The 25,970-nt window shown below is 54.8% G+C and overlaps 1 protein-coding gene across 1 annotated transcript in view; it reads right to left on the bottom strand.

Annotated features, from left to right (window-relative positions):
• SORCS2 (sortilin related VPS10 domain containing receptor 2) overlaps nucleotides 1-25,970 on the bottom strand; it is a 432,949-nt gene that overhangs the window by 70,589 nt on the left and 336,390 nt on the right. Inside the window, exon 4 of the mRNA XM_045998356.1 lies at nucleotides 2,698-2,862. Within this exon, the coding sequence (XP_045854312.1) occupies nucleotides 2,698-2,862 (165 nt within the window). The remainder of the gene's footprint in view (nucleotides 1-2,697; nucleotides 2,863-25,970) is intronic.

The following is a 25,970-nucleotide window of genomic DNA, read 5'->3' as shown; positions in this document are numbered from 1 at the left end:
AGGGGATAGGTCTGCCAACGGACGCTCATGGCAGCTGCCGTGAACCCACGCCTGTGCCTGCCCCTTCTTAGGGGAACCCTTGCCGGCCCCCCACCGCCCCTGCCTGGACAGCTACTCCACTTTGCTTCACGCGTATAAATGTAGACCCGGTTTCGTGGGGGCTGGAGGATGGTGGGTGCTCGGTTTTCCTGAACTGCTCGTGCAGTCATCTCTGTTGTTCTGAAGTTGTATTAAAAAGTGAACAACTGGGGCACCTGGGTGGCTCAGTGGTTAAGCCTCTACCTCCGGCTCAGGTCATGATCTCAGGGTCCTGGGATCGAGCCCCACATTGCGATCTCCGCTCCACAGGGAGTCTGCTTTCCCTCTCTCTCTGCCTACTTGTGATCTCTCTCTCTCTGTCAAATAAATAAATAAAATCTTAAAAAAAAAAAAAAAGGAACATCCTTCCCGATCCATTCTCTATGCCTTTCTTCAAACCTCCTCCAGGAAGGCTTCCCAGATTGGTCGTCCAAGGTGTCTTTTCTTCCCTACTAAGGTTCTGGAAGGCAGTCCCAGGCTCAGATTAACTTCTCACAATGCTGGGAAACGGAAGGGGTTCTTGATGGGGAGCAGAATAACACTTAACAGTGTTAGTGGGCTATGCCTGTAAGCAGGTCCCAGGGACAAGCACAGGGAAACAGGCAGGTCAGTTTGGCGCCAGTGGTCCCCAGAGAGTTGGAGTGGGAGGGGCTGCCCGGCTCTCACATTCCTTTGATCTCAGGACCCCAGTGCAGTTTGCTGAGCCTTGAAAGAAAAACCACCACATCAGGGTCTCCCCTCAGCAGGCTGCCCAGGTTCCAAATAAGGAAGGCTTACAGCACCCCAAGCTACCCTAGCCAGCTCACAGACCCAGGACCAGCAATAAGGCTTGCAGCTGGGTGCCACTGAGGTTTGGGGCTGTGTGTTCCTCTGATTAGCAGACACCTGCCTAACGCACCAGGTCTGTGGGAATGGAGAGCCAGTGTGGTACCATGCGACCATCTGCCTCTTGGAAGTCAGAGAGCTTTGAAAACCATACAACCCTAAAAAAAAAAAAAAGAAAAGAAAAAGAAAGAAAGAAAAAACCCAAAAGACCCCCCAAAAAACAAAAACAAAAAACCCCAAGGCCCTATTGTCACTGTTACTAATTTCCTCAAATTCTTCATTGCTTTTGTAACTACAACGAAGCCCTTTTTCCCTCTCCCTTTTCTTTCCTTAGAGTCACAGCAAAGAACCAAGGAAAATCACCGAGATTTCAGCTCCATTAATTTTTCAGGGCACCATAAATTAAAGAGCAATTGCAACGCAGTCAATTTCTGCAGGAAAATAAGTCTCCGTGATTGTGCTTTAGTCTAATTACATGGAAGGCTAAGTAGTGCTATTAATACCCAGAAGCACACACTGTCCCAGAAGAAGGCGTCGGGAGCAAAGAGGCGGCCGGTGGGGCTGGAGGAACCCGGGGACGCCAGTCGGCGAGGACCAGACCTTGGCAAGGAGGCCAGGTCCTGCAGCGATCCGTGGCTCAGACCAGCCCAAGTCGGCGTTGGGAGGTCCTTGACCTGGGGGAACCCTCCTGGGAGAAATCCATTATTCAACTCATCGACTGATCCGACCAACGGGCACCCCTCCATTGATCCGTCCACCTCCCCCGACCGTCCCCCCGCAGCCCCCGTCCGTCACCCACTCACCCTTCCACCCGTCCTCAGCTCCATGTCCATCCAGCCAACAAATAGCCTCAGCCAGGAGCTTGTGAGGAAATGCTGCAGAAACTGGGCAGAGTCCGTGCCTGCAAGGGGCTTACCCAGGAGTGGGTGTGCGGGGAGCAGTCCCCACGCCGGCTGCGGCGGCTCCTCCACAAGCCACATGGACACCAGAAGCCGGAAAAGGCCCAGTCCCCCACCCCACCCCGGAGCCTCCAGGGGGAGCGTGTCCCTTGCAGACACCTCGATTTCGACCCAGCGAAACACATTTTGGACTTCTGCTCTCCCAAGTTGTGGGAGACCCCACGTCTGGATTGGTCAGCCATGGAGCGCGTGGTGATAGGAACGGATCCTGGTCTCCGTGGCGGCGAGGGCAGGTCCTCGTCCTCCCGAGCTCTTTGTGCCCTGCCTCACCTCCTGCTCAGGCCTCACCCCTCCTGGGGCCAGCCCCGGGCTCTCCTCTCCCTGGGTCTGGAAAGAACCCTCCACCACGTTCTCTCCATCAGCTGGTGGAGGGTTCCTTGGGCTCCTGGGGGGGCCTGGTGACACAGCCCCCAGAGAAAAGGACATGGACTTGGGATCTGAAGGATAAGTCACACCTCCTGAAGGTGGAAAAGCATCCCAGGCCAGCAGAAGGGCCCGGCAAGGCCCAGCGTGGGAGAGTGTGTGGAATATTCTGGAAGTGGAAGAAGGCTTTATGGCGGTGCACCCAGAGGGGAGGCCGAGGGGACAGCCCTAATAATTACCTACTGTTCTTCAGTCCTGTCTCACGTGCTTACTTGTGCCAAGTACACCTTTCACCTCGGCCTGCTTGGTTCCTACACCCCGAGGCCAACGATGGCAGCACTCAGACCCGCGGGCCTTGGGGTAAAGGGCTCCCAGGACCCTGTGAGGAGCAGCCTGCGTTGCCCCATGACCTCACCCAAAGGAGCAGCTGCGGTCACCCTGGGGCCCAGACACCGGCTCCACCCCTGCTTACCTTGCCCTCCTTGGTGTAGGCCAGGACCTTGTCCTCCTCCTTGGGGTGGAAAATCAGAGTCTCCACCGAGAAGGGGATGAGCTGCTTCTGGAAGGTGGCCCCCTCATCCGTGCTGAGGAACAGACTCTGGTCCCGGTCGCTGAGCGAGGAGCTCAGCAGGACGATCTGGAACAGAAAGCAGGGGAGACGTGAGCTCCCCCTCCGCACCCAGCCCCTGCACTCAGCCAGGGAGGGCGGGGTCGGAACCACGCCCCCTCCTCCCACCCTGCCCCACCCACTCCTGCTAATTAGTCACTCATTAATTCCCTCCACAACTCTGTCCCCCAGCCAGGCACCGTCCACAGGGCGAGCTGGGGGTTTTCTGCTGTGAATAGTCCGTTCTATGGGGGCAGTGTGAGACACATCAGCGCGTCGCCCATTGTGGGCCTGTCCGGTGGCCTGTGGAGACAAAGCAGGGGGCTGGGGAGGCCGGGCTGGGGGCTGCGTGCAGAATCAGAGCACTGGACCAGGTAGAGGGGGACCTGGGACAGCAGGCACCAGGCAGGAACTCGGATGTGAGGTGGCCGAGGGGGACGGGACTGGATAGGTAACAGCGTGTCCGGCTCCATGAGGCCTTAGAGGGCACCGTGGTGGGTGGAATGGGGACCCTGGAGAGACACCATGTCCCTGCATCCTCACCCTGGTTCCTGTGAAGGTGACCTCACTTGGAAATGGGGTCTGCACAGGTGGGATCAAGTTAACCATCTCAGGATGAGGTCATCCTGGGAACTGGCAGGCAAGGCGCCCATGGAGAGGATGAGGGACAGCCCTGCCACCTGTAGAATTCTCCCATGGGTGGGGGTCCCAGAAAGGCCTCTCTTGGCTCCGCTGAAGGGTCAAGGAAGTTGGGGAAGCCAGCCTGTAGCTCTCTCTGGGTTTTTCCACTTCCCAAGCACGCAGGTACATGCTCTCCTGGGCTGTGAGGTGCCCCGGGCCTTCCAGAAAGCTCAGGAAAGGCCAACTATGGGTCAGAATAGGTTGGCCCTGCTAACTACACACAGGGGACCAAAGGGACCCTCAGAAAGAGAGAAAAGGGGGAGAGGGAGAGGCTTCCCTCCTTCCCCTGAGGCCAGAGAGGGTCGGCCAGCCTGGAGGGTTGGGAAGGCGATGTGGGCTCCTACCACTGTGAGAGGATCCCACCTCCCCAGACCACACAGTCAGCCCCCGGCAGCATGGGTGGGCCCAGCCTCTACCTCCACCCTCTTCTGGGAGACCCAGTTCCCATGATGAAGCTGGGGGTGGTCTTCCTACCCACACACCTCATGGAAAGTTCTGGGCTCCTCACGGCCCCAAGGAGACTGTAACCTCTGTGACAGGGTCTGCAGGCTCCTCCTGGACTGGCCTCCCTCCCTGCCTTCTGCTTGTGAACTGGCCACAGCCAGTAGGGTCTACTCACATACAGCCCCCTCCCCCAACACCTGTTCCCTCTGTTTCCCCCTCACACCCGGGACCCAGTGGAGCCCCCTGATTCAAGGCCACAGGGGACCTGGTATTTGCCCGCCAAAAGCTCACCACCTGTCATGGAGGTAGTCTCTTCTTCCAGGACTGTGGCCCCCTTGGGGCCGGGGCCAGGTCTATGGAGTTTCCTGCTATCCTCCTCCCCACCCCCACCCCTGCAGGACCTGGGGACTCCACACACTTATTGAATGAATGAATCAATGAATGAATGAACGAACAGATACCATGTGCTGATAGAACAGGAGTCAGGGCACACTCAACCTCAGCCCAGTTTAAATTCCATGTCTGTGTGACCTGAAGCAAGCTGGCTGGCCATTCCCTGCCTCAGTTTCTTTGTCTGTAAAATGGGGAAAATAATATGGTGCCTGGCATTGGGCGAGCCTGCAATTAAAGTCTACTCTGAGTCTACTGTGAGTGTTCGAGACCACCATATCCTCGCTAGAGCTCAGTGGGGCAGTTATGATCTCTGCTCGGTGGATGGGGAAACTGAGGCACAGAGAGGGGAAGCAAACTGCCTGAGGTCACACACCGTGTAGGACGGAGCCGGGTCTGCAGTTGAGAAGGAGCCCATGCAGGGTGGGGTGCCGGTGGGGCAGGGGAGTGGGACCAGCCCGGCACCGAGATGAGCTCTGCCTTCCCAGGGGCGGGTGCTATGGGACACTAAGCCCCCATCATGTGGACGCCCCACTGCGATGGGCTCCCCACACCCCAACATTTCCTCTAGAAGATGATAAAGCACACGGGGCGGAAATCAAGAATTACACGAGCTTCTGTCTTTACAAACGAGAATCTGATGCGCTCTTTCCAGGGGAACCCTGAGGAGTTGTGCAAGCCACAGCTGGTCTCCCCTGGCACAGATCCTGCCCACACCCGCCAACCGAGAGGGCCAAAGGAGAAGGGCAGACAGGGAGCTCCCGGAGCCTGCCTCTAGGTGGCCGTGCTCTCAGAAGGTGGAGGAGCCTTGTGGGAGGTGTCCCTCAGGGGTGGTTTCCACGCAGGAGGAGCGGAGGGGTCAAGAACGGCCTCATATAATCATCCCAGGAAATGTGGAATGACAAGGGTGCTCACGTACTCACAAAAAGAAGCGAGTGCAAATTTATGAGCAACTATGTATCTCCCACAGACAAAACGTCAGGAAGCCTATGATAATTTTGCCGATGGTTACCATATGAGAGTACACGTGATCTTATCAGCAGAGGTGCACAGAAACGGGAGTGGAGGGCTCACTGTTCAGCCATCATATAAGAGGAAACGCCATCCCTCCCGACCCCAGGGATGGACCTTGAGGGCGTCATGCCCTCAAGACAAATGCCCTTAGATCAGGCTTGCAGGTAGACTCTTGTAAACAAAGCAAAGCCTGAGCTCACAGCTCCTGAGAACGGGTGGGCGCCGCAGGGGGTGGGTGGGCGAGGGGTGACGGCGAGGGGTGATGGCATCAGAAGGCCCGCACTGCCCATTGCCAAGTGAGCGGGTCTCGGGCTGCCGCGGGCCCAGCGTGGTGACACACAGGACTGTGTGGACGTGGCTGAGAGAGGGGATCCTGAACGTTCTCCTCACGGGAAAGCATCGCTGTGACGTCGTGTGACGGTGGATGGTAACCAGACGTACAGGGATGATCGCTTCCCCGTAAAGACCGAATCATGATGTCCTACACTCGAAACTAAGGTAATGTTACATGTCAACTACACCTCAATTTTGAAAAAACCAATGAAAGCAACACAAGGACCTTAATAGTGGTTGTTTTTAAGTGGTGGAGTTAGAAGGAGTTTGTTTTCTTATTTTCAATGAACGCTGTAGCTTAGAATAGTTTTAACTTTACAGAAAGGGGGCAAGGATAGGACAGAGAGTCCCACAGCGCCCGATGCAGTGTTCTCTGCCAGGACAGCTCACGTCGGTGTCAGACGTCTGTATGGTTAAGGAGCCAGCATACCCACATGCGTCCGGTCTGAACCACGCGCTACGTTCTACGAGTGGCTTTTCCTGGTCTGGGATCCCATCCAGGAACCCACAGGACATTCAGGCGTCACGCCTCCTTAGCTCCTCTGGGCCGTGACTTTCTCAGACGCACCTTGTTTTTCTTGACCTTGACAGTGTTGAGGAGCTCTGGTTGGGTCTTTTGCAGACTGACTGATTTCGGCTTATCTAGGCTTTCCTCATGGTGAGACTGGCGTCAGGGGGTTGGGGAAGGAAAGGCACAGAGTTGAGGACCCTCCTTGCCGCAGTGGGCCCAGAGGGGAGCCCACAGCCATGGTGCTGGCCTCACCAGCCTTGTGGTACTGGTCAGGGCTCCCCAGGGGAATGGGCCCTCCTTTCCTCGAGGCAGAGGAGCTGTGAGCATTCTTGTGAATTCTTCTGCATAGGAGACTGGTCTCCTCGCCCCTGCACTTACTGACTCATTTAGTTACGTCACTATGAACTCATGAATATTCATGTCAGACTTTGAGTTGTAATTCAAGGCCGTTCTGTTATCTCATTGCCACAAGTCTCCCGCTCTGGCTGGGTGTGTGTGTGTGGGGGGGGGGTGGTTGGACGGTCTCCTTTGCCACAACACCCTGATTCTACTTCTAAATGTTGCTCTGCGCTGCACCTGGTCTCCCCGGATCATCGGGAAGAATGAAACAAGTCACCCAGATTTCTCACCTGTCATACTGGAGATGGCTGGGTTCACTCAGCATCTGCCCAAACATGTGGTCCAGGCTCTGTGCCCCACCCCAGGGCAGCTGCCCACACACCTGGCTCCTCGGGGCCATCTGGCTGGGAAGCCCAAACATCACTCATCAAAATGCTTTCTCATGATGACGATTTCTCAATGTTCTTATGATGCAATGATTGACTTATCCACCTCCCCCAGGAGATTGTGCCCCTTGAGCGCAGGGATGGCCACCTGACTCCTGTTTTGTTCTGCTGGCACAGAGCCCAGGGCGCTGTGGGTTAATCTCTGCCTGATGGATACCGACTGAATGCATGCACGTGTGAATGAATAAAGGAGTCCGTCTCAACCCTTGATTCTGGGAGGAATTGTTTGTCCACTCTTCTCCTTTGGGAGGAGAACATTCCTAGAGCTATGGCAGAAGCCTGGAGACGGGACATCATAACAAACCTCATTCACTTCTCCCCATTACCCAGAGCTTCACACATCAGAGAAGACTCATTCATTCACTCATTCATTCCTTCATTCTTCCATTGGTGCTAAGACCACAGAGTCAAGCAAAGATTCAGGTGGGACCAGGACTTTGTGGCAGCAGAGCCAAGGGGGAAAGGAGAATCCAGGTACAGGGCCCAAAGGAAGGCTTCCTAGAAGAGGTGATCCCCACCCACCCCCAAGGTGAGCTTCGAAAAATGCATGGAAATTTGACTGGCAGACCCAGGGGAGGGCATTTCAGTCAGAGAGGACAGCATGAGGGGAGGGTGGGGGGTCCCTGACCCGCCTCTACCCCCACCCCCCGCCTCAGGCTCCAGGTGTCAGCCCCATAGAGCCTGCTGTGTTTCTCCAGTTCCCCGAGACTGTTCACATCTTGACTGCCTTTTCACACACGGTTTCCTCGGGCTAGAACGTGCAGTGGGACCAAGACTCTCCCAACCTCATCGCAGATAATTCAGATTCAGATCTGACAGTTTCAAAATGATAACAAAACCCACATGTGATGAACTTAAAACAGCTTGTGAAAATGATCAGAGACCCCAATTCTGGGCCGCTTCCACAAAGCTGAATATTTCTCACTTAATTTTGCAGACGCCTCCAGCATGAGTTTAGCCTGTTTTTATTCTGGGATGCCCTTCCCCTTTGTATCTGCTTGTCTAACACCTCCTTATCCACTGAGGCTCATTTCAAAGGTCACTGCCTCCAGGCAGCTCTCCATGATACAAGTCCTCCAGCAGATTTATTCCAATTCCTCCTCCGCCCCTCCCTCCAGCATCTCAGGCATTCATCTGCTCCAGCCCAACATTCTTAGTGTTCTTTTTGGGAGTCTGCCTCCCCCTCTAGGAAAGTCCTGTGTCTTCGTCAGGGCCATGCCTCCAGCCAGGACTACAGGGCCTGGTCCCGAGCAGGCACCAGGTACCCATAAACAGGTGTTGGTGCCACTCCCACACAGAATCAGGGCTCTGGGGACAGGGTGGCGGCTCCATCAGGGCCCTCCTTGACCGCCAAGGCCCCACCCACGGTGGAACTGCAGTGGAGAAACAAGAACCCGAGGAAGTCGTTCTGGCCAGGGTCCCAGCAATCTGGATGGGGGCTATTTTGGGCCTCGGAGTAGGACAAGTAAGCCAGGAAAGATTGGGGGACGAGAAAGTGCTGACAAGGAGAGGATTACTAGAGCAAAGAAAACAAATCAATTAGCATAGTGCAGAGCGGAGGCTGGCAGACTGTTCTCCCAAACTGGGAACCAGACTATTTTCAACGGTGTATTTTTACTGTTTACTATTCCGGGCCAGCATATGGTACCTGCACCGACTTCCGGGGGCCCACAAGGCTGGGTGTTTGGAAATCAGAGGCCATAGGTTGGAGAGAAATATGGGACAGGTTCAGAGGACCAGCGGCCAGCCCCACTGAGTGTGAGTCCCAGGACTGCCTATGTAATCCACGGGGCCCCAAATGCAGGGCTCCTTGCTCAAGAAGAATAAGGAATTCCAACACAGGGGCAAGCAAGCATTACAGCAAGCACTAGGTCTGGGTCTGGAGCCTGTCTCTATCATCCCACAGGGATTCTAATAAACCCTGGGACCCCTAGCCCCAGCAGCATGGAGGCTACTGGAAGCACAGTGTGTCTGCCCCACCCAGGTGGAAATCAACACTTTCTCAAAGTCCCTGGTGAGCCCTGAGCTCCCAGCCACGGGACATCTGCTCTGGGCTGTAGTTCCTGCTGGTTCTCATCTCTGAGCCCACCAGCTGTGTGACTCTGAGCACAGTGGCTGACTCTGCTCTGTTCCCCACCGAGTGACCATGAAATAAGCCACACGCCTCCCACGCCGCGTCCTCCCCTGGGATTCTGTAGCTCATGGCCACCCTTGCAGCTGCTCTGACGATGCTCCACGGGGTGGGGAAAATACGGATGAGAGCCCCAGGAGTCCAGCTAGGCCACAACACAAACATGGGGGGCACGCAGAGTGGGGCTTCAGGCCACCGTTATCCTCCTGTGCTGTGAGCTGTGGAGCCTTGGGAAAGCTAGTGTACCTCTCTGGGCTGCCGTTTCCTCATCTGTAAGTAGAGAGGAATCCCCGTTGCCCAGGCGACCAGAGGAGTCAATGCACGAAGTGTGTAGCAGACCAGCCTGGTGCCTGGGACACAGCGAGCATCCCGAACATGCGGGAGCTCGCCATACGGGACAACTCGGATTACTGTCCCTGCAGGAGGTCACCAAGCCCTGTTGTGAGTCAGGATCACGTTACTGAGGCAGGTCATATGTGGTGATGAGAGCAAGGGGACGTGTACGACCCCCTGCACTATGAGACCCCAGGACAGATGTGGGCAGAGGGTACAGACGCTGCCCCCGGGAGAATGACCCCTCTCTCTGCGGCGCATGGGCTGGAGCATGGCCAGAGAGGCCAAGGGCCTGTGGAAGGTCACACTGCCAGCCGGGGTCTGCAGCCTCGTCCCTCCTGACATCACCTGCCCACACCGCTAGCGCACAGCATGGCCAGTCTGCTCAGTAAGTAGCAGCAAACACTAGGGTTCCTGCAGGAACACACTTGTGAAGTCCAGAGAGACCCTGCCACCTTCAAGGGCTATGAGGACTGGCCTCCAGAGGTCTGCGGGTCCATCCAGAGCTTTGGGGATGGACTACTGGCCATGCAAAGGGAGGGGCAGGGGCCCTGTGTTCCTCTTCATCCTTCCCTTCTTCCCTTTGTCCCATGGTCTTGGTCTTGTTCTCACAAATCATTAACTGAGTCATTGAGCTGCACATCAGACCTCAGCCGGGAAATAAGCCCCTCAGGATGCCTGCCGCGGGGGGAGCTCACAGAAGACAGTGGAAGGCGTTTAATGGTGGAGGCAGGGGGCCCTCCCTGAGGCTGGACTGGAGTAGATGGGAGACTTTCTGGAGGTTTCTGCAGGAGGTGCACCCCAGGCTCCCAGTGGAGATGGGTCATAGCCACATGCAGAAAGACACTCTGGGGGGACAGCGCTGCCCATGTGCCATCCTGATGCAGGACTCAGGTTTTCCTCTCCACCAGGTCGGAAGACTATCTGAACCCAGGAGCCCAGACACCCTTCTCTGACCCTCCCACACGCGCAGACACCTCCAGGCCCCTCCAGGCCGGCTCCCGCCCCCGCTGGCCCTGACTCCTGTTTGGACAAGCCGGCCTGAGCCGCACCCCCACCGTGGGAACTGCATGTGGCCCCGCCCCGCTCAGGCTGCCAAGTCGCCTTCCGGAGGCCAAGGCTTCCTGCTGCAGGTCTCCAGGCCCCTCTCCTCGGAAAGGTGGTGCCTGCCTCCCAGCCTGGGTGACCACGGCACTCGCCTACGTCACGGCTCTCAGAGCTCCACGTTTAAAAAGGGAAACAAACAGCATCCAGAAACTATTTCTCGCCTCTGCTAGTGCTCCTTTTGGATGCACCACAGATCTCTAGTTTCCATTCAGAACTGCAGCAAGGAGAGGATTTCTTATTTTAGTCTGCCCTTTACCAAGTTTATCCCTACAAGGGTCCCCACCCCGGCCCCCCAGCTCCCTGTCATCCGCAGTTACCTATTTAAAACCCAATCACCCGGTCTATTCCTGGCCAGACAGATGCTCCCAGAGAGGGATGCAGAAAACGGCTTTGACGCCAGGAGAGGCAGACAAGCGGAGGCCAACAAATCCAGCGGCATCCACCCTCCGCTCTTAAATTAGCAGCCGTGCACAGCGTCTCATCCACGCCTGTGTGAGTCATGATGAGCAAAAATAACTCTCCCACCCGGAGCCTCGCTCTTGTGGACGGATGCGTCCTGCTGGGATGTTCCGCACGCCCTCGGATCAGCTACCCACAGTCGTCGGAACTCATCACCCCACGACAGTCTCTGTGTGGGCAACCAGGAGGTCACAGGACACAGCGTCTGACTGAGCTGGGGGTTCTGCCATCTCTGTGTTCCATGACCTTGGGCAAGTCACTCTCCTCAGCCTTAAATTGGACACGGTAATCTCTTCCGTGCTGAGACCCCAAATTAGCTACCATATTTGAAAGTGCTGGAGAATTACCCAAAGGCTCATCATTATTCCTGTGCTTTCTTAAACCAGAAAGATCCATCATTGGAGAAGTCCAGGATAATCTGAATTTACGCAAACGCAAGACTGCTGAAACCCCTTCAGGGTCACTCCTGAGGGTGACATTCACGACCCTGTCCCATGACCTCACCCGGGTGACCTCACCAGCCCATAGCCTGAGTTCCCACTGCCCTGGATGGCCTCCAGCCACCCTACCCCCCGCCCCCCACCACCGCTGCAGCGTGCTCATTATCAACCTAAGAAGGCTTCCCACTTTGCCCAGACGCCCTTGGCCGTCTTCCCTCCCACTGCAGTGAAGGCTGAGGCCTGGGGCAGACCGGAGGCTGACGTGGAGACCACGGAGGTCACTCGGGTGAGACAGCCCCGTGACGCCACAGAGAGGGCAGGCTCCAACACACTGCCGAATCGGGAGTTTAGCGGGTTCGGCATGGGATGAACAGAATGAGGAAGTGTGGGGACTCACCCCAGCTCTGGCCCGGCTGCCGGAGAGGAGGCCACAGGAGGAAGAGCCGGCTTAGGGCAGACGGAGCGGTGGCCCACTGGGAGCCCTGCGTCAGGGCGGTGGGCCCTGAGGGACACCTAGTGGAGGAAGGGGCTTTGGATGACATCCGGGGGGAGCGCATCTCCCTGGAGATCTGCACTGGGGACAGGCGTCTGGAAGTCACATGGGCTGGGGGTTCTGGGGTGGAGGAGCCCACCTGGGGTTGTGAGAGCAATAGAAGTGCTAGCGGGGGGCGGGGGGGAAGAGAGCCAAGAGGAGCCTATGAGGAGGGGGTGGGGCAGCAGGAGAGGCAAGCACCTGGGGGCCAACAGGGGGGACCTCCCTCCCCAGTCCCCCCACCCTGCCCCACACCTCTGCCTGCCCACCTCCTGTGGGCCTGCACCCTGGGCCCAGAGCCCAGCCCTCCCTCACTCAGCCCTGCTGGCCCCAGGCCCTTCCTGCTGGGGCTCCTGCTCTGGAAGGCACTTTCCTGACCACAGGGCAGCCCCTCAACAGAGAGACCACCTTCTGGAGGTGTGCGGGGCTCTTCCCTCCGCACTTAAACAGGCTCCGATGCCAGCATACCCTATGGTCTTAAAGACCATTATTAACACTCTCCGTAAACACCTGCCTACATTATTTTTTTAATTGCGGTGAAGATAGTAACACAAAACTCACCCTTTTAGCCCTTTGAGCACACGGTTCAGCAGCATTAGACAGACTCAGGGTGATGTCAGCCATTGGTCCCGAAGCTTTTCCATCTCCCCAACCAGCTCCCCACGCCCTCCTTTCACATTGCCCCCCCGCCGCCGTTACTGTTCACCCCCCCTAAGATCACGCTGTTGGGATCACATCTGTCTTGCTCGCTGCTGGATCCCAAACCCCCACCTGGGACACAGCAGGTGCTGAGCTGATCAGTGCGGAACACTCTTGACCAAATAACACTGAAGTCTCTTTCTGGCAAATGTTTAACAGATGAGGGGGGAGCGGTGGCTGATAGCAGCCCTTCTGAGCCCCCCACCCCGCCTCCTGGGACTGAGCCTTCTGACCCCTACCCACAGCCCCATCAGCCGTCAGCCTCCAAGTCCCTGCTCAGATGTCCCAAGGGCTTCCGGACCAGCCCTGACCACAGAACTCTCTGGAACTATTCCACCCGATATGAGAAGCAGACCCCGGTTCCTTTTTCTCAGGCCAACCCATCGCAGGCCTTACTTCAGCCACCGTCTCATCAGAAAGGTCATTCAGCTGGCTCAGGTCCAAGCCTTGAGACATCTCAGCCCTTACCTACCAGCGTCCAGGGCTTTTGCTAAGACCCCGAAGCGGCTTTGAACTTGGCCCCAACACATGAGTTCTCATTTTTCTGCAACAGCGACGAGGTGGGGGATGTGCTTGGCTCCGTTTCACAGAGAACACCCAGAAGCGAAGAGGGGGAAAGGACCCGCTCAGGCCCACACAAGCTGCGAACCGTGAGAGGGGACCAAAACACCACACTGGCTGAGCCTAACCACCTCCCCCTGCCTCCAGGTCAACCTTCGAGCTGATGGGCGTCCAGCGCAATTTAGGAAAATGTCCACACAAACACAATTAATGAATGGATTGTTAGGAAAGGGCTGATTCGGACTTAATTACCAGCCTGACAATCACTCACGTGCCAGGAAACCTCTCCGAGAGCATTTGTAAATTCAATAGAGAGGTGAACCTTTTCCCTTTGGCCAGAGGCTGACTTGGAACATCTCACGTCGATCGATAGTAACTAGATAAGGCAAACATATTTCAGGCCATAAAAAAAGGAGCTCGTCGCCACTGTTTCATATCCTTGATTTATTAAAAATCTTGCCCACTGCATTTGTGACATGAGAGGCCCCCACGGCCCCTCCCCCAAAATTATTGACGATCTCTGTTCTCTAAAGGGGCTCACACGGAGTTTTTGGCGTGAGCACAGTCTAATTGTGTTTTGTTTGGCTGTCTGAAGGTATTTTGCAGACAGAGCTAAAAGCCCGCTTGCTGGGGCGGAGTGCGGTGGACGGCTAATTCTCCAGAATGACTGGTTCTGGAAGATTGTCTTGTATCAGGACAGCTGTATTAACTATGTACGATTATATCTGTGAACAATTTGTTCATTCATCCGCTCCCTGATTGAACAGTGGCAAGGAAGAGGACGTAGGCCGGTCCCTGCAATGCCTCTTCGACGGGGACCCGGCAGCCTCCAGGAGAAAGATGGCAGCTTTCGGAAGTAACTGTGGGATCGCTGAAGGCTTTCTCTTCAAACATTTGAGAACAGAGACCAAGGCAGGATGGCCAGCATCGGTCAAGCAGGTGAAAATGTCATAATAGAGTCAACCATCAGTCACTCTCCTCCCCTTCCCTGGAGGTGGACGTCTGACATGAACCCATACCCACATCAGATGGTCAAGGCCACAGTCATCAATGTGAGGGCTGTTGACATTCCGTGGTCACAGATTCAAGTGGAAAGGCCTCTTCTGGGTGGCCGAACTCTCACCTGGGCAAGCCCTGGCAAGTTCTGGTAGCCAACATCACCTCGAATCATGGCTCACCTGATGGAAATACTTCTGCATTACGTAGAGTAGATAACAGCACAGGTCATGACATGCTTGTACATAGCATGGCTTGAGCACTTACTGTATACCAGGCACTACCCAAGATGCTCCCTATATAGTTGGACAGCCCTCCAATGAGGTAGTTACTATCATTACCCCTGTTGGTGGATGAAGCAGGAGTGCCCAGGGAGAGCAGCAACCACACACAGGTGGTGAGCTGAAGACAGGCTACCGCCAAGGCATCCAGGCTCATCCTTGAGCCCGCAGAGATGCGCAAGGGGCGCGGAGTGCTCTTCCCATCACTGTTCACTCAGGTATCCACGGAACCAATGTCAGCTCATGCTGGGGACCGAGTGGGGGCAGCCTCGCTGTCCTTGGGCTTCATGGAGCCCACAGTCTCGTGGTGAGACAATGACCAAAAATGTACATAAATGACCAATTATGAACCCTAAAGAGGGCCTGACCATTTAACAATGGGGGCGTTGTCTAGGAGGGCACCCATAAGACCAGAGAGACAGTGAGATGGGCCAGGTCTGGCAGGAGGATGAGGAGGCAACAGGGCAGGGAGAGGGCTGCAAGTGAAAAGAGGGTGGAGGTAGCAGGACCTGGTGTCCCCTGGGGGAGGCAGCTGGGAGTCTGGAAGAGTCTCCAGCTCTTGCCTGCAGCACTGGAAAAAAGCAGTGAACTGAGGGGATTGGGTGCTTCCTGGTGCTGGACAAGAGCCTGTAGAGACTAAAGAGTGGGCAGGAATGTGAGGTGAGAACCAGAGAAGACACTGCTAGGGAAGCCATGGGCCAAAGGTAGTGTCATTAATTGTCAAAAGTGGGGGACTAGTGTTCCCAGGCATCACGATGGTCAAAGGTGGTCAACTGGTGTCCCTGGACATCACTGATGGTCAAAGGTGGGGTTCTGGTGTCCCTAAGTACCACTGATGGTCAAAGGTGGGCAGTGGTGTCCCCAGGTACCACTGATGGTCAAAAATGGGAAACTGGTATTCCCCGTGATGATCAAAGGTAGGGTTCTGGTGTCCCCGGGTACATACCACTGATGGTCAAAGGTATGCACTGGTGTCCCCGGGCATCACAGATGGTCAGTGGTGGGGCTCTGGTGTCCCCAGGTACCACTGATGGTCAAAGGTGGGGTTCTGATGTCCCCGGGCATCACCTACCATCAAAGGTGGGCTCTTGTGTCCCTGGGGAAAATGGTGCATGGGGTTGTGCCATCTTTCATCCCCTCTTTCTGTCTTCTTAGCCACATGCCATCAGTCACCAGTGAGTCCTGTGGCTTTTACTCTTTAGGGTCAAGCAGTGACCCCAGGGTTACCACAGACACCTCCTAAGTGGTAGGGAACTGTACAAACACACAGCAATAACAGGAGAGATGAGTGGTCTCCTCTGTCAATTCCTTCTCATCCTTCCACTGCAAATGAATGATGATTTAATTAAAGTTCTTAGGGAAAGTGCTCTGGAGTAGGTTTCCTGAGGCCTTTCAGTGGTTAGTGCAAATGTTTGTGAACCAAGGCTCTGGTTTCCGGCGAGGACCCTCAGCATAGATGTTTCCAGGTGGAGACATATGGACAAGTGCCCAGCATCCAGGTTCCCAAGACCCCACCCCCATAGCACTCAGGGTGGAGGCCTGGCCCTCCCCTCTCCCACGGGTACAGACCAAGGAGAAGGTCTGGGTGGGTAGGTGGAATGGGGCAGGTCCAGCTGCTTCCTGTCACTTAAGACAGTGACACCCAGAAATAGATAGCAGGCTAAGGTGCAGAGCTTCAGCTGGTGCCAGCCAGACCTGCATACTTCTGATGTTGGAATTGCTACAGCAGTGTCCCTTGGATGCCTCCAGTGACAAGGGGCTCCCTAACCTCACAGATGGCATGAGTATTTTTCTTTATAACAAACTTAACTCTGCAAGGCACAGAAAAAAAGGGCTTTGGAATCTGCGAGACCTCTGCTAACTTCTGGCTATGAGCATACAGCAGGGTGACCTTGACTCAGTTCAGTTGTCTCAGGAGGAGTGGGGGCACCGTCCACCCTCCTTGCTCCCCTCTCTGGCCTCTCTCTTCAACCAACCTTCAGGTTGGTAGAAGAGCCTGGCACAGAGCACGGTGGTCCCTGGCTTGCCTCAATGGTGGCTCTGTACCCCGTGAGAGCCAACCTGGGTGAAGGGCTGTGCCCTGGGACAGGACGTGGGTATTTCTGGGACCTCCTCAGCCCAGAATGCCATTAAACTCCCACCCTGTCCCTGATTTACTGGTTGTGCCCGTGTGTAGGTGTGAGATGTGCAGAACTCACCAAGCCTGGTGGGCATCACGGCAATGACACTGATCATGGCGGGAAAAACAACGAATGTAGAAATAACAGCAATAGGAAAACCACGCGTGGGGGGAGGCACTCACTGAGTCCAGACGCTGCTCTAAGTGCTCTGTGCACACTCACCCACTGGCTCCTCCCGAGAGGATCTTCTGGGGCTATGTCCACTTTCCTGAGGGGTGAACGCCCTGCCCAGAGCTCCGTCAGCTCGTAGGAGGCCAAGCTGGTGAGGGGAGCCCCTAGAGCACCCCTTCTTTGTTCTGAGAAGCAGGAGAGCCTGGAAGACTGACCTGCCTGCCTGCCCAGGGAGGAGAAGGCAGCATAGCAGTGGGGAAGAGTCCCTTGAAGTGGGACCTGCCATCCTGGTCTTTCTGCTTACCGACCCCCAGGCCTGCACTGCCGTGTCTAATCTGTAAGAAGAGAGCTATCAGTCGATCTGCAGGCCGACCTGTGGAAACCAAGACAAACCCAGCCTTGCCAGCAGCATCAATCCCCTATCACAGACACCAGGCTGGCAGATACCTCTGCTTCATGACTGACCCTACAGGGAGTACTAGCCCCCACCCCATTGGGTCCAGCCACCAACATCTCACAGCAAACCCCTTTCCCAGAAAATTGCCCTCCGCTGACAGGAGCCCCTCATCTGGGAAGTTAACCCCTCCCCTGGTGGTCCACAGGCAGAGCTCCATGAGGAGAAGGGGGAAGGCTGGCTGCCTTGCCTCCAAGAGGGCTACTCTCTTTTGTTCTCCTGAACTTGTTGCCGATCAGACCTAGGTCTGACACTGCCTGAGAGCACGTCCTTCCTCAGCTGCTTCTTTTCTCAGGGTCCTTCTGAGTGTTTACCCTCAGTACAACAGCCGCACCGAATCCCTGCCTCGGGCTCTGCTTCTGGGGAACCTGACCTGAGGCTGCTCCATTTTCTCAAAGCAATCATCTCCCCAGGCAGCCGGAAGGTCCTGAAGAGCAGGGGCTCTGGCAGTCTTGGTCACTCCGTGTCCCCTAGAGTCTGGCCTGTGGCAGGGAGGACTCCATAATCCACACAGTATGCACTGTGGGAAGGGACGAGGGCTCTCTGTGAACACCTGGGTCCACTGGACTCTGGCATCCATGCAATGAGTCACGCCATGTAATAAAGCCAAACTCTTAGCAAAAACAAGGGCCATTTTTCTCATATTTTTTAAGACCAAGGAAAAGAATCAATAGTGACGTGGAAAGGGGGCTGATCTTGGCAAGCAGGTGACCCTGTATTGTTCTTCTCCAGCAGGAGCAAAACTTTTAGCAGCAGGAGAGGTACCAGGCTTGAGAAATGCCCAGCAGTTCCCCAGCCCAGGATACAGAAGAGGAGGAAGAAGGCCAGGTGCTGGCGGGAGATTCCCACCAGGGCAGCTCTGCTTCTGAAGATACCTGTTCTTGGTGGAGCCTCTAGACCCCCCTTAGGGGGGAAGGCAGGGCAACCACACCAGATGGTTCCCCATCAGGACTTGGAGCAGGGAGGTCAGTCACCTAGTCCAAATGCCTTACTTTACTGTTGAGGACACTAGTGACCAAGGAGAGAGAGCCATCTCCCCACCTCGCCAAAGTCCACACCCCAGGCTGCCTAACACAAATGCCAGGATGAGAGACCCTCCCCACAGGAGACTTCCATCCTGTCCCTGGGTAGGGACTGAAGAGGTGGCCAGTCCAGGGCAGGTTTTGCAGGCCAGGAGGCTTCCAAGCTATCTGAAGAGAAATACCTGCTGGGATGGGGCATGATGACGTGGGGTGGCTGGACCAGGGTGCTGATTGGGCACAAGGGCAGTGTGCTCGGGGCACAGCAGCTCAGAACTTGCTGATGCACTTGACCTCCAGGCTTTCGGCCTGCCTGGGGGTGGTGCCACCCTCTGGAAGTTTCTGAGTGCAGCACGACATGTCTGAGATGCCCATCAGTAATGGCTTCCAGGGGTCATGGGGACAGCAGGAGACCTGAGTGTGAAGTTGAGGGTGACAGCAGGGCTGGGAGGTTAGCTGGGGTGTGTCTGCAGTATGTGAAGCCATGGGACTTGGTAGGGTCACGGGGAGAGGGGGACAACCGGGGGATTGGTAAACATCCCACCGCAGAGAGAAAGTCCCAGCTGAGAAGATGAAGCAGAATGGAAGGAAAGTGGGCAACACACAGTATGACTCTCCCCCTCTTACTGGTAAGGAAACTGAGCTCAAAAGACTCATCCCCAGAAGCAGAGCTGGGGTGGGGAGGACGACAGATTTTGAGCTCAACATTCTTAAACTTGAACTTCAGAACCAGAAGTGTTGCTTGGAATACGCTTCCCTCTTACACATGGTCAACACCTGTACGTCTTCAAAAGCAAATCCAAAGTTCTCCTCTCCTATGAAGAAACACTCCCTGCCGCATCATGGTGACCAGTCCTCCATTGTAATTCCACTGAAGCTTATACCCATCTCCACCTCAGTGTTTAGTCCACCTCACTAGAAGGACTTGTGATCTAACTGGGCTGTGAGCTCCTTGAGGTCAGAGAATGTGTTCTATTCCTACTCCACCTCCCTGCTTGCCCAGAAATTTGGCATATGAGGAACTCTAGAAGGCTTGTTGAATGGAAGGATGGATGGGTGGATGGATGGGTGGATGGATGGACAGACAGATGGACAGACGAATGGACGGATGGGTGGGTAGATAAGGATGGATGGATGGATGGACAGACGAACAGATGAATGGATGGATGGATGGATGGATGGACAAACGGATGGATGGATGGGTGGATGGATGGATAGATGGAAGGATGGATAGACAGACAGATGGACAGATGGATGGATGGATGGATGGATGGACAGACGGAGAGAAGAATGGATGGATGGATGGATATATGGGTGGGTAGGCAGCTGTATAGATGGATGGGACAATCAACAGACAGCTAAATATTCAGATAAATGGCACTTAGGTGGGTGGTTGGATAGATGGATGGCATCTGAAAAACAATAAGATTTGCTGGAAAGACATTAAGATTTGCAGTCGAAACATTCAGAAATTGGTCCTGGCCTCTTAATGCGTTGGCTGGCAGACACCACAAGGCCCCCAGGGCTGGACCTGGGCTCCTCACCTTTATGGGTGACCAGTTGTCTCTCTGCTGGGACTCTGAGAGGCTCAGCGGGGCCACGAGAGCAGTTCAGGGAGTGCATGGGGCTGTGGACACATGAGGCAGCCCCTGGGAGCCTGGCACGTTACGCACCACCATGGAGCTCTCTGTGCCAGAAATCACCTCCAAAATGTACATCGAGAGGACATAATTTCCACATGGCTGGCTTTAAAACCAAGTAATTAAGTGGTTTTACAGTCAGTTTTTAAAACAAGCTCTTTAACTTTTGAGTATAAAGCATGTCCTATAATAGCCAAGTTGTTCTGTTTTGTGATTTCTGTTGCAATGGATTTTATAATTAGGCAGAAAAAAAAATCTATTCCTGGGCTGAGGACATTTTCTCAAACTCACTGTTTGGTCTGGTGAGACCTCACCAACTTACAGAGATGGGGCTTCCTTAGGACCTGGACCAAGCAGGAGCCTTTTGGGGGTTCATGGTGCAGAGGATGATGGACAACACACAGGGCAGCCTGCCTGGACTGGAGGGACAGCAAGGGGCACAGGCTATGTGTGAGTGTGCGTGTGCACATATGTGGGTGTTCAAGTAGGTGTGTACGGGGACATTCAGAGGAGGCATCCCACCCAGTCTAGATGGGGAGAGTCAAGGAAGCCTCCAGATGAAGGCTGTTCTCTAGCTGGGGCTGCTGTGGGGCAGGGATGTGGCACAGTGGTGCCGGGGTCATCCAGCACATTCAACCTCACTTTGCTCCAGGCCTGCTCTGGAGGCTGGAGTCCAATGGAAGTGAAGGTTGACAGAAAACACAGGATGCCTGTTTAAATCTGAATTTCTGATAAACAAGTAAGCTTTTAGTCTGAGTAGTTCCCCAATGTTGCATATTTTTACTACAAGTATGCCATATTTGTGATATGCTGAAAATAATTTACTGTTCAAATGAAATTTAAATTTAACGAACTGCGTTTGTTTTTGTTTTTGCTCAATCTGGCAATCCTGTGAAGGACTCGAGGCACTGGAGTGGATAATATAGGCCTGCTGCTCACCTCTGGCTGGCCCTGAGGCCAGTGGTGGCCCTTCATTGCCTCAGTGGTAAGCACCAAGATGGAGGATAATTCTTTGGATCTGTGGCAGCTCAGAGGAGTCACCGAGCCTCCCTAGGGTAGTTAAGGAGGGCTTCCTGGAGGAAGTTTCCTTGAAGGATGAATGAGTTACTTGGAGAGCATTATTTTAGGAGAAAGCTATTTCAGGTGCTAGAAAAGTAATACTGGGGGGGCACAAGGACACTTGACAGATATGTTAGGAGTTGGAGGGCATTGGGACTGAGAGGGATGTAACACCCTCCCTCTGAGATTGCCCAGGATGCTATATGGCTGCTATTGCCATTTAAAAAGGTGGAAGTAGCCCCCAGGGCATGTTCCTTGAGGAATGGTTGGCATCTTTTTACCGGAAAAAGATTTCCCTTCCTCCAGGCCAAGGTAGCCCACTTCAGAGTTCATAGCCTGGCAAGTAGATTTCAGCGCCATTCACCCACAGTGAAGTACCCTTGTGCAGTGCACAGCCTGCCCAATGGTGTGTGGTGGCCCTGACTTTAAGCCCCACATGGGTGAGTCCTTGTCTCTCTTGCTCACTGCTATATCCCCAGATCCTACAGCAATGTCAGATAAATCTCTGATAAATCAGTATTGAGTGGGTGAGGGTGAGTAGATGGATGGGTGCATGGATGGATGGATATATACATGGATGGATGGATCATGCATACATGGATACATGGGATGGATGGATGGATTGGATGGGTGATGGATACATGGTTACATGGTTGGATGGATGATGGATGCATGCATGGATGGATACATGGATGGATGATGGCTAGATAGATGGATGAACTGGATGGATGATGGACACAGGGATACATGGATGGATGGGTGATGAATGAATGCATGGATGGATGGATAGATGATGGATGGATGGATGATGGATGCATGAATGGATGATGGACAGATGGATGGATGCATTGGATGGATGATGGATACATGGATGATGGATGGATGATGGATGTGTGAATGGACGGATGTGTGAATGACAGATGGATGGATGAATGAATGGATGGATGGAAAAATACAGGGATGAATGAAGGATAGATTAATGGATGGATTGGATGGATGATAGATACATGGATGATGGATGGATGGACAGATGAATACATGAATGGATGGATGGATGCATGGATGGATGATGCATGCATGAATGGATAATGGATGGATGGATGATCAATGAATGGATACATGGACAGATAGAGAGAAGAGTGGGTGGACGATGAATGAATGGATGGAAAGAGGGATGGGTGGTTGAGTGGATGGACGAATCGCAAGTTTCAGGATTGCACAATCCAGACCCTCCATCCAGGGCCTCACATCTAGGTGCTGAGCAGCTGCTTGCACTAGGAAATCAAGGAAGAGTAGTGGAATTGGAAGGACCCCCATTTTCCAGGACCTGGGCTATTTCCACAAGCATTTTTCCTAAGGGTCATATCTGGCAAATTGTGTGGGATGCATGTGCTCCTTTGGTATTTAGTGGGTCCCCTTCTCTGAGGCTAACCTCAGAGTTATGTGTATATTGGGGCTAGCCTGTCCCTTAGTTGGTGGATGTGACTTTCCACCCTCCTGTGAGTGGGGACAGATTGCCTCCAAGAGACAGCACAGAGATGACAGGACTCAATTGCCCCACTGAGCAGCTGTCTACTGCCTCTTTGTTCTCAATGCTTTCTGCTCTGTCTTACTCACTGGGTTATTTAGGTCATCTTAGAAGTCCCCTTGCATTTTGTGCCTCTGTGTGTGAGGACACACAGAGAAATGGGCACCAATTAACACTTTTTAATCCTTCATGTGGAATAAAGATCTATTTTTCAGGCAGACGACCATGACTGGGATCCCCAGTGCTTGTTCATGTATTCAACAAACCCTCCTTCTGCCCAGAACGCTAAGCTCCCCCTTGGAGCATAGTAGCTAAAGTCCCCAGCCCTGGCTGGTCCTGGGACCTGAGGCTCCTCTCCAAAAGTGAGGAGTGGGGAGAAAGGGCCCTGCCTTTAGGTGCAGGGAGCACTATCCAGAGAGCCCGTGCTGCTGGCCTTGGTCCCAGCCCAGCTTGGAGAACAGCTGCCCCACCCCCACCTCCCCTCCCTCCACCCGCCCCTGGAGTTATAGCTGTGTTTTTCTCGCAGGTGCCAACGGTGGGGAAGGCCCCGTACCAGAGCTTAGCTTGCATTATCTCCCTTATCCCAGCAGCTACCCATGGGGCGGGATTAAATGGTATAATGGATGGGAAAGTACATGGCAAATTGGAAATCGCTGTAGCGATGTGAAGGGTTATTACAGATAGCACTTTCTGCCAGCACGCCAGGCCGCTGATGGAGAGCCGAGGTGTGGGTCGGCCGCGGCGGGCAAGGGGAGGGTTCCTGCAGGGACCTGAACACTCTGTCCAGTCACAGCAGGGAGGACGAGGACAGCACAGCAGGCCTGGTTTAGGACCTCCCGTGGGCTGCAGGTGACAATCTCCTTCCCACTCTGCTCAGGCAGAGGTCTTTCCTCGGGGAGATGGACACAGGCCAGCCGGCTCCCCCTGTCCCCACACTGGGCTCCCTCCAAACGCCGGTGCAAAGCCGAGCACGTCCCAACCCCATGTCCCCCTCCGTTCTGCAGGTGCTCACAGTGTGACACATGACAAGCAACCGAGAGCAGAACCCAGGGACGCCTGGGGGGCTCAGTCAGTGAAGCGTCTGCCTTCAGCTCGGGTCATGATCTCAGTCAGGGTCCTGGGATCAAGCCCCGCACACCAGGCTCCCTGCTCAGCAGGAAGTCTGCTTGAGATCCTCTCTCCCTCTCCCTCTGCCCTCCCCCTGATGCTCTCTCTCTCTCTTTCTCAAATAAATGATTAAATATTAAATATAAAAGTAGAGAAGAGTAGAGCCCAGAGCCTGTGCCAAGCAGAACCCCTGCTCCTGCCTCACTTGCCTCCTCCAGGGACCAGCCTCAGCACACTTGCTCTGAAAAGAGCAGAGTCAACCCATTAGCCTGCAAGCCGCAGGCCCGCGGTCCTAACAGTGCCACTCTGCCACGGAGCCAAGAGAGCCACAGCAGCCTCTAGACAAATGACTGTGGCACACGCAGGTGGAGCCTCGAAGATGTCCGTGAGCTGACGGTCAGTGCAGTGATATCTGATCCAAATGTGTACGTGAGCGTTGAGTGTGTGAGTCGGGCAACAGCAGAGGGCAGGGGAGAAGATGGCCCGCACGCCGCCAGGCAGGCACAGCTGGGCAGTCATGTCGGATTACCAGAGAGACCCAGAGAGATTTCCAGAGAGATTTCCAAGGGACCTCCCATGCAGCTAGGGCCCGGGAAGGACAAGAGCCTCACCCCCCACCTCCCGCAGGTCAATAGCTCCAAGGCCCAAGTCCCTCCAGGTTTTGCTAACTTCCAAGCTTCTGGTGCCATAGAACACTAGGTCCAAGGCAGGTGCTATGGCAAGGTGCCAAGGAGCTCACGGTCTCTATCTTGGGCAGCTGCCTGCCGTGGGCCCTCACGGCTGCTGGGTGCTGTGCTGAGTGCGGAGTGTAGGCCATCTTCCCAAATTCTGGGCACCAGTGGGCCCATGACCCCCATTTCTGCTTCACCCAGGTGTGTGCAGAGATGTAGGGGGCAGGGGCCTGAGGGAGGGCTGCTGGAAATCTTATGAACGCCAGGAACAGAAATAAGAGAACACATCCAAACCCCGCCCCAACACCAAGTCCTGTACACCTGGGGTTTGCTGCTCACACCCCTCCCCGCCTTCCTGCTTCCTGCACCCCTCCCCCAGGACCAGGCAGGTGCTCTCTTCCAGGGGTTTTATGCCAATCCCGGCACCCACCACATCCTAAGACGTAGCATCTCTTCTCTTGGGGGCCCTTTGCTTGACCAGTGATGCTGGACCCTGCTGGGTTCAGAACACTTTGAGAGGCTTATGGGAGCAATGGCTTGGCTGCCTCGGAAAAGTGGGCATGGAGTAAGCAGGTAACACACACACACACACACACACACACACACACACACACACAGTGCTCAGGCTGCAGGGTGGGGGTGTCCTTGACCCCTGAGGCCCCTCCTCCAATAACCCCCACCGACCACAGCTAACGGCCTCTTCTGAATATGTTGGATGTTCTGCGATTTCAGAGCTGGAAGGATTTCCACAACAGTCCGCAGCCCCGAACATCACCGAGCACATCTTGCACTAATTAGTCTGGGGCACCAAGGAGACCGTCGGAGAGAGGGCATTAGGGGGCTAATCATCGGCCTCAGATTGAAAAACAGATCCGCAGAGGAGGACGGTCACGAATTTGCTGGAGCTCTCTGCCTTGAGCACAATTGCCAAGTAATGAAGGAAAATAAGATGCCAAGTTGCATTAGCCAAAAATAAAATACAAAGCGAAAGGCAGATAGCTTTTGTGTTCAGAGCAGTCGGCGTCTGCCCAGAGGGAGTCCAGCAAGTCCAGCTAGCCCCTCAGGCCGGCATGGCCCCCTCTATTTCCCAAAGCTTGTCCCAAGTTAGCAGGGGTGCAGGGGCGACTCGACCAGCCCCCAGCCTGTGCTCTGGAGCCCACGCTATTGTCAGCCCTGCTCTGGTCCTGCCGCCTCCTGGCTGGTGGTTTGTAGATGGTCCTGGGCCAAGGACACACTGTAGGACGTGGTTCTAGTCCTCCGCCCTCTGGAAGCTCAGGGTCCAGAAGAGGAAACGCCCTTGATGACCAAATAGGGAATGGATATAGAAGAAGTTGCAGGGGCTGTGGAGGTAGAGCCCAGAGGAGGAGCACCTAAGTCTGCAAGGGCGCTATCAGACAGGCTTCCGGGAGGCCGTGACAGTGAATGTGGAAAACTCCCCAGGGGAAGCCGGGTAGACAGGTGGGGGGGTGGGCAAGCCCTACAGGGGTGACGGGTGGCCTGCCAGTGTGAAGGCGCAAACACAGGGCTAGAAGGCAGGCAAAACCCTGTCCCCGTCCATGTCTAGCCTCCATGGGCCAACCATCACGATTTACAGGAATATCAAAGTGGAACCCACTAAGTTGCAGTCTCTTATTTTTCCAAGGTTGTTATGAAAAGAAAAGCACCATCCTCA

The sequence above is a fragment of the Meles meles genome, chromosome 2 (assembly GCF_922984935.1).
Source record: "Meles meles chromosome 2, mMelMel3.1 paternal haplotype, whole genome shotgun sequence".
NCBI classification, from domain to species: domain Eukaryota; kingdom Metazoa; phylum Chordata; class Mammalia; order Carnivora; family Mustelidae; genus Meles; species Meles meles.
The sequence above is the reverse complement of the archived record's forward strand: the minus strand, read 5'-3'. Positions and strand labels throughout refer to the sequence as shown.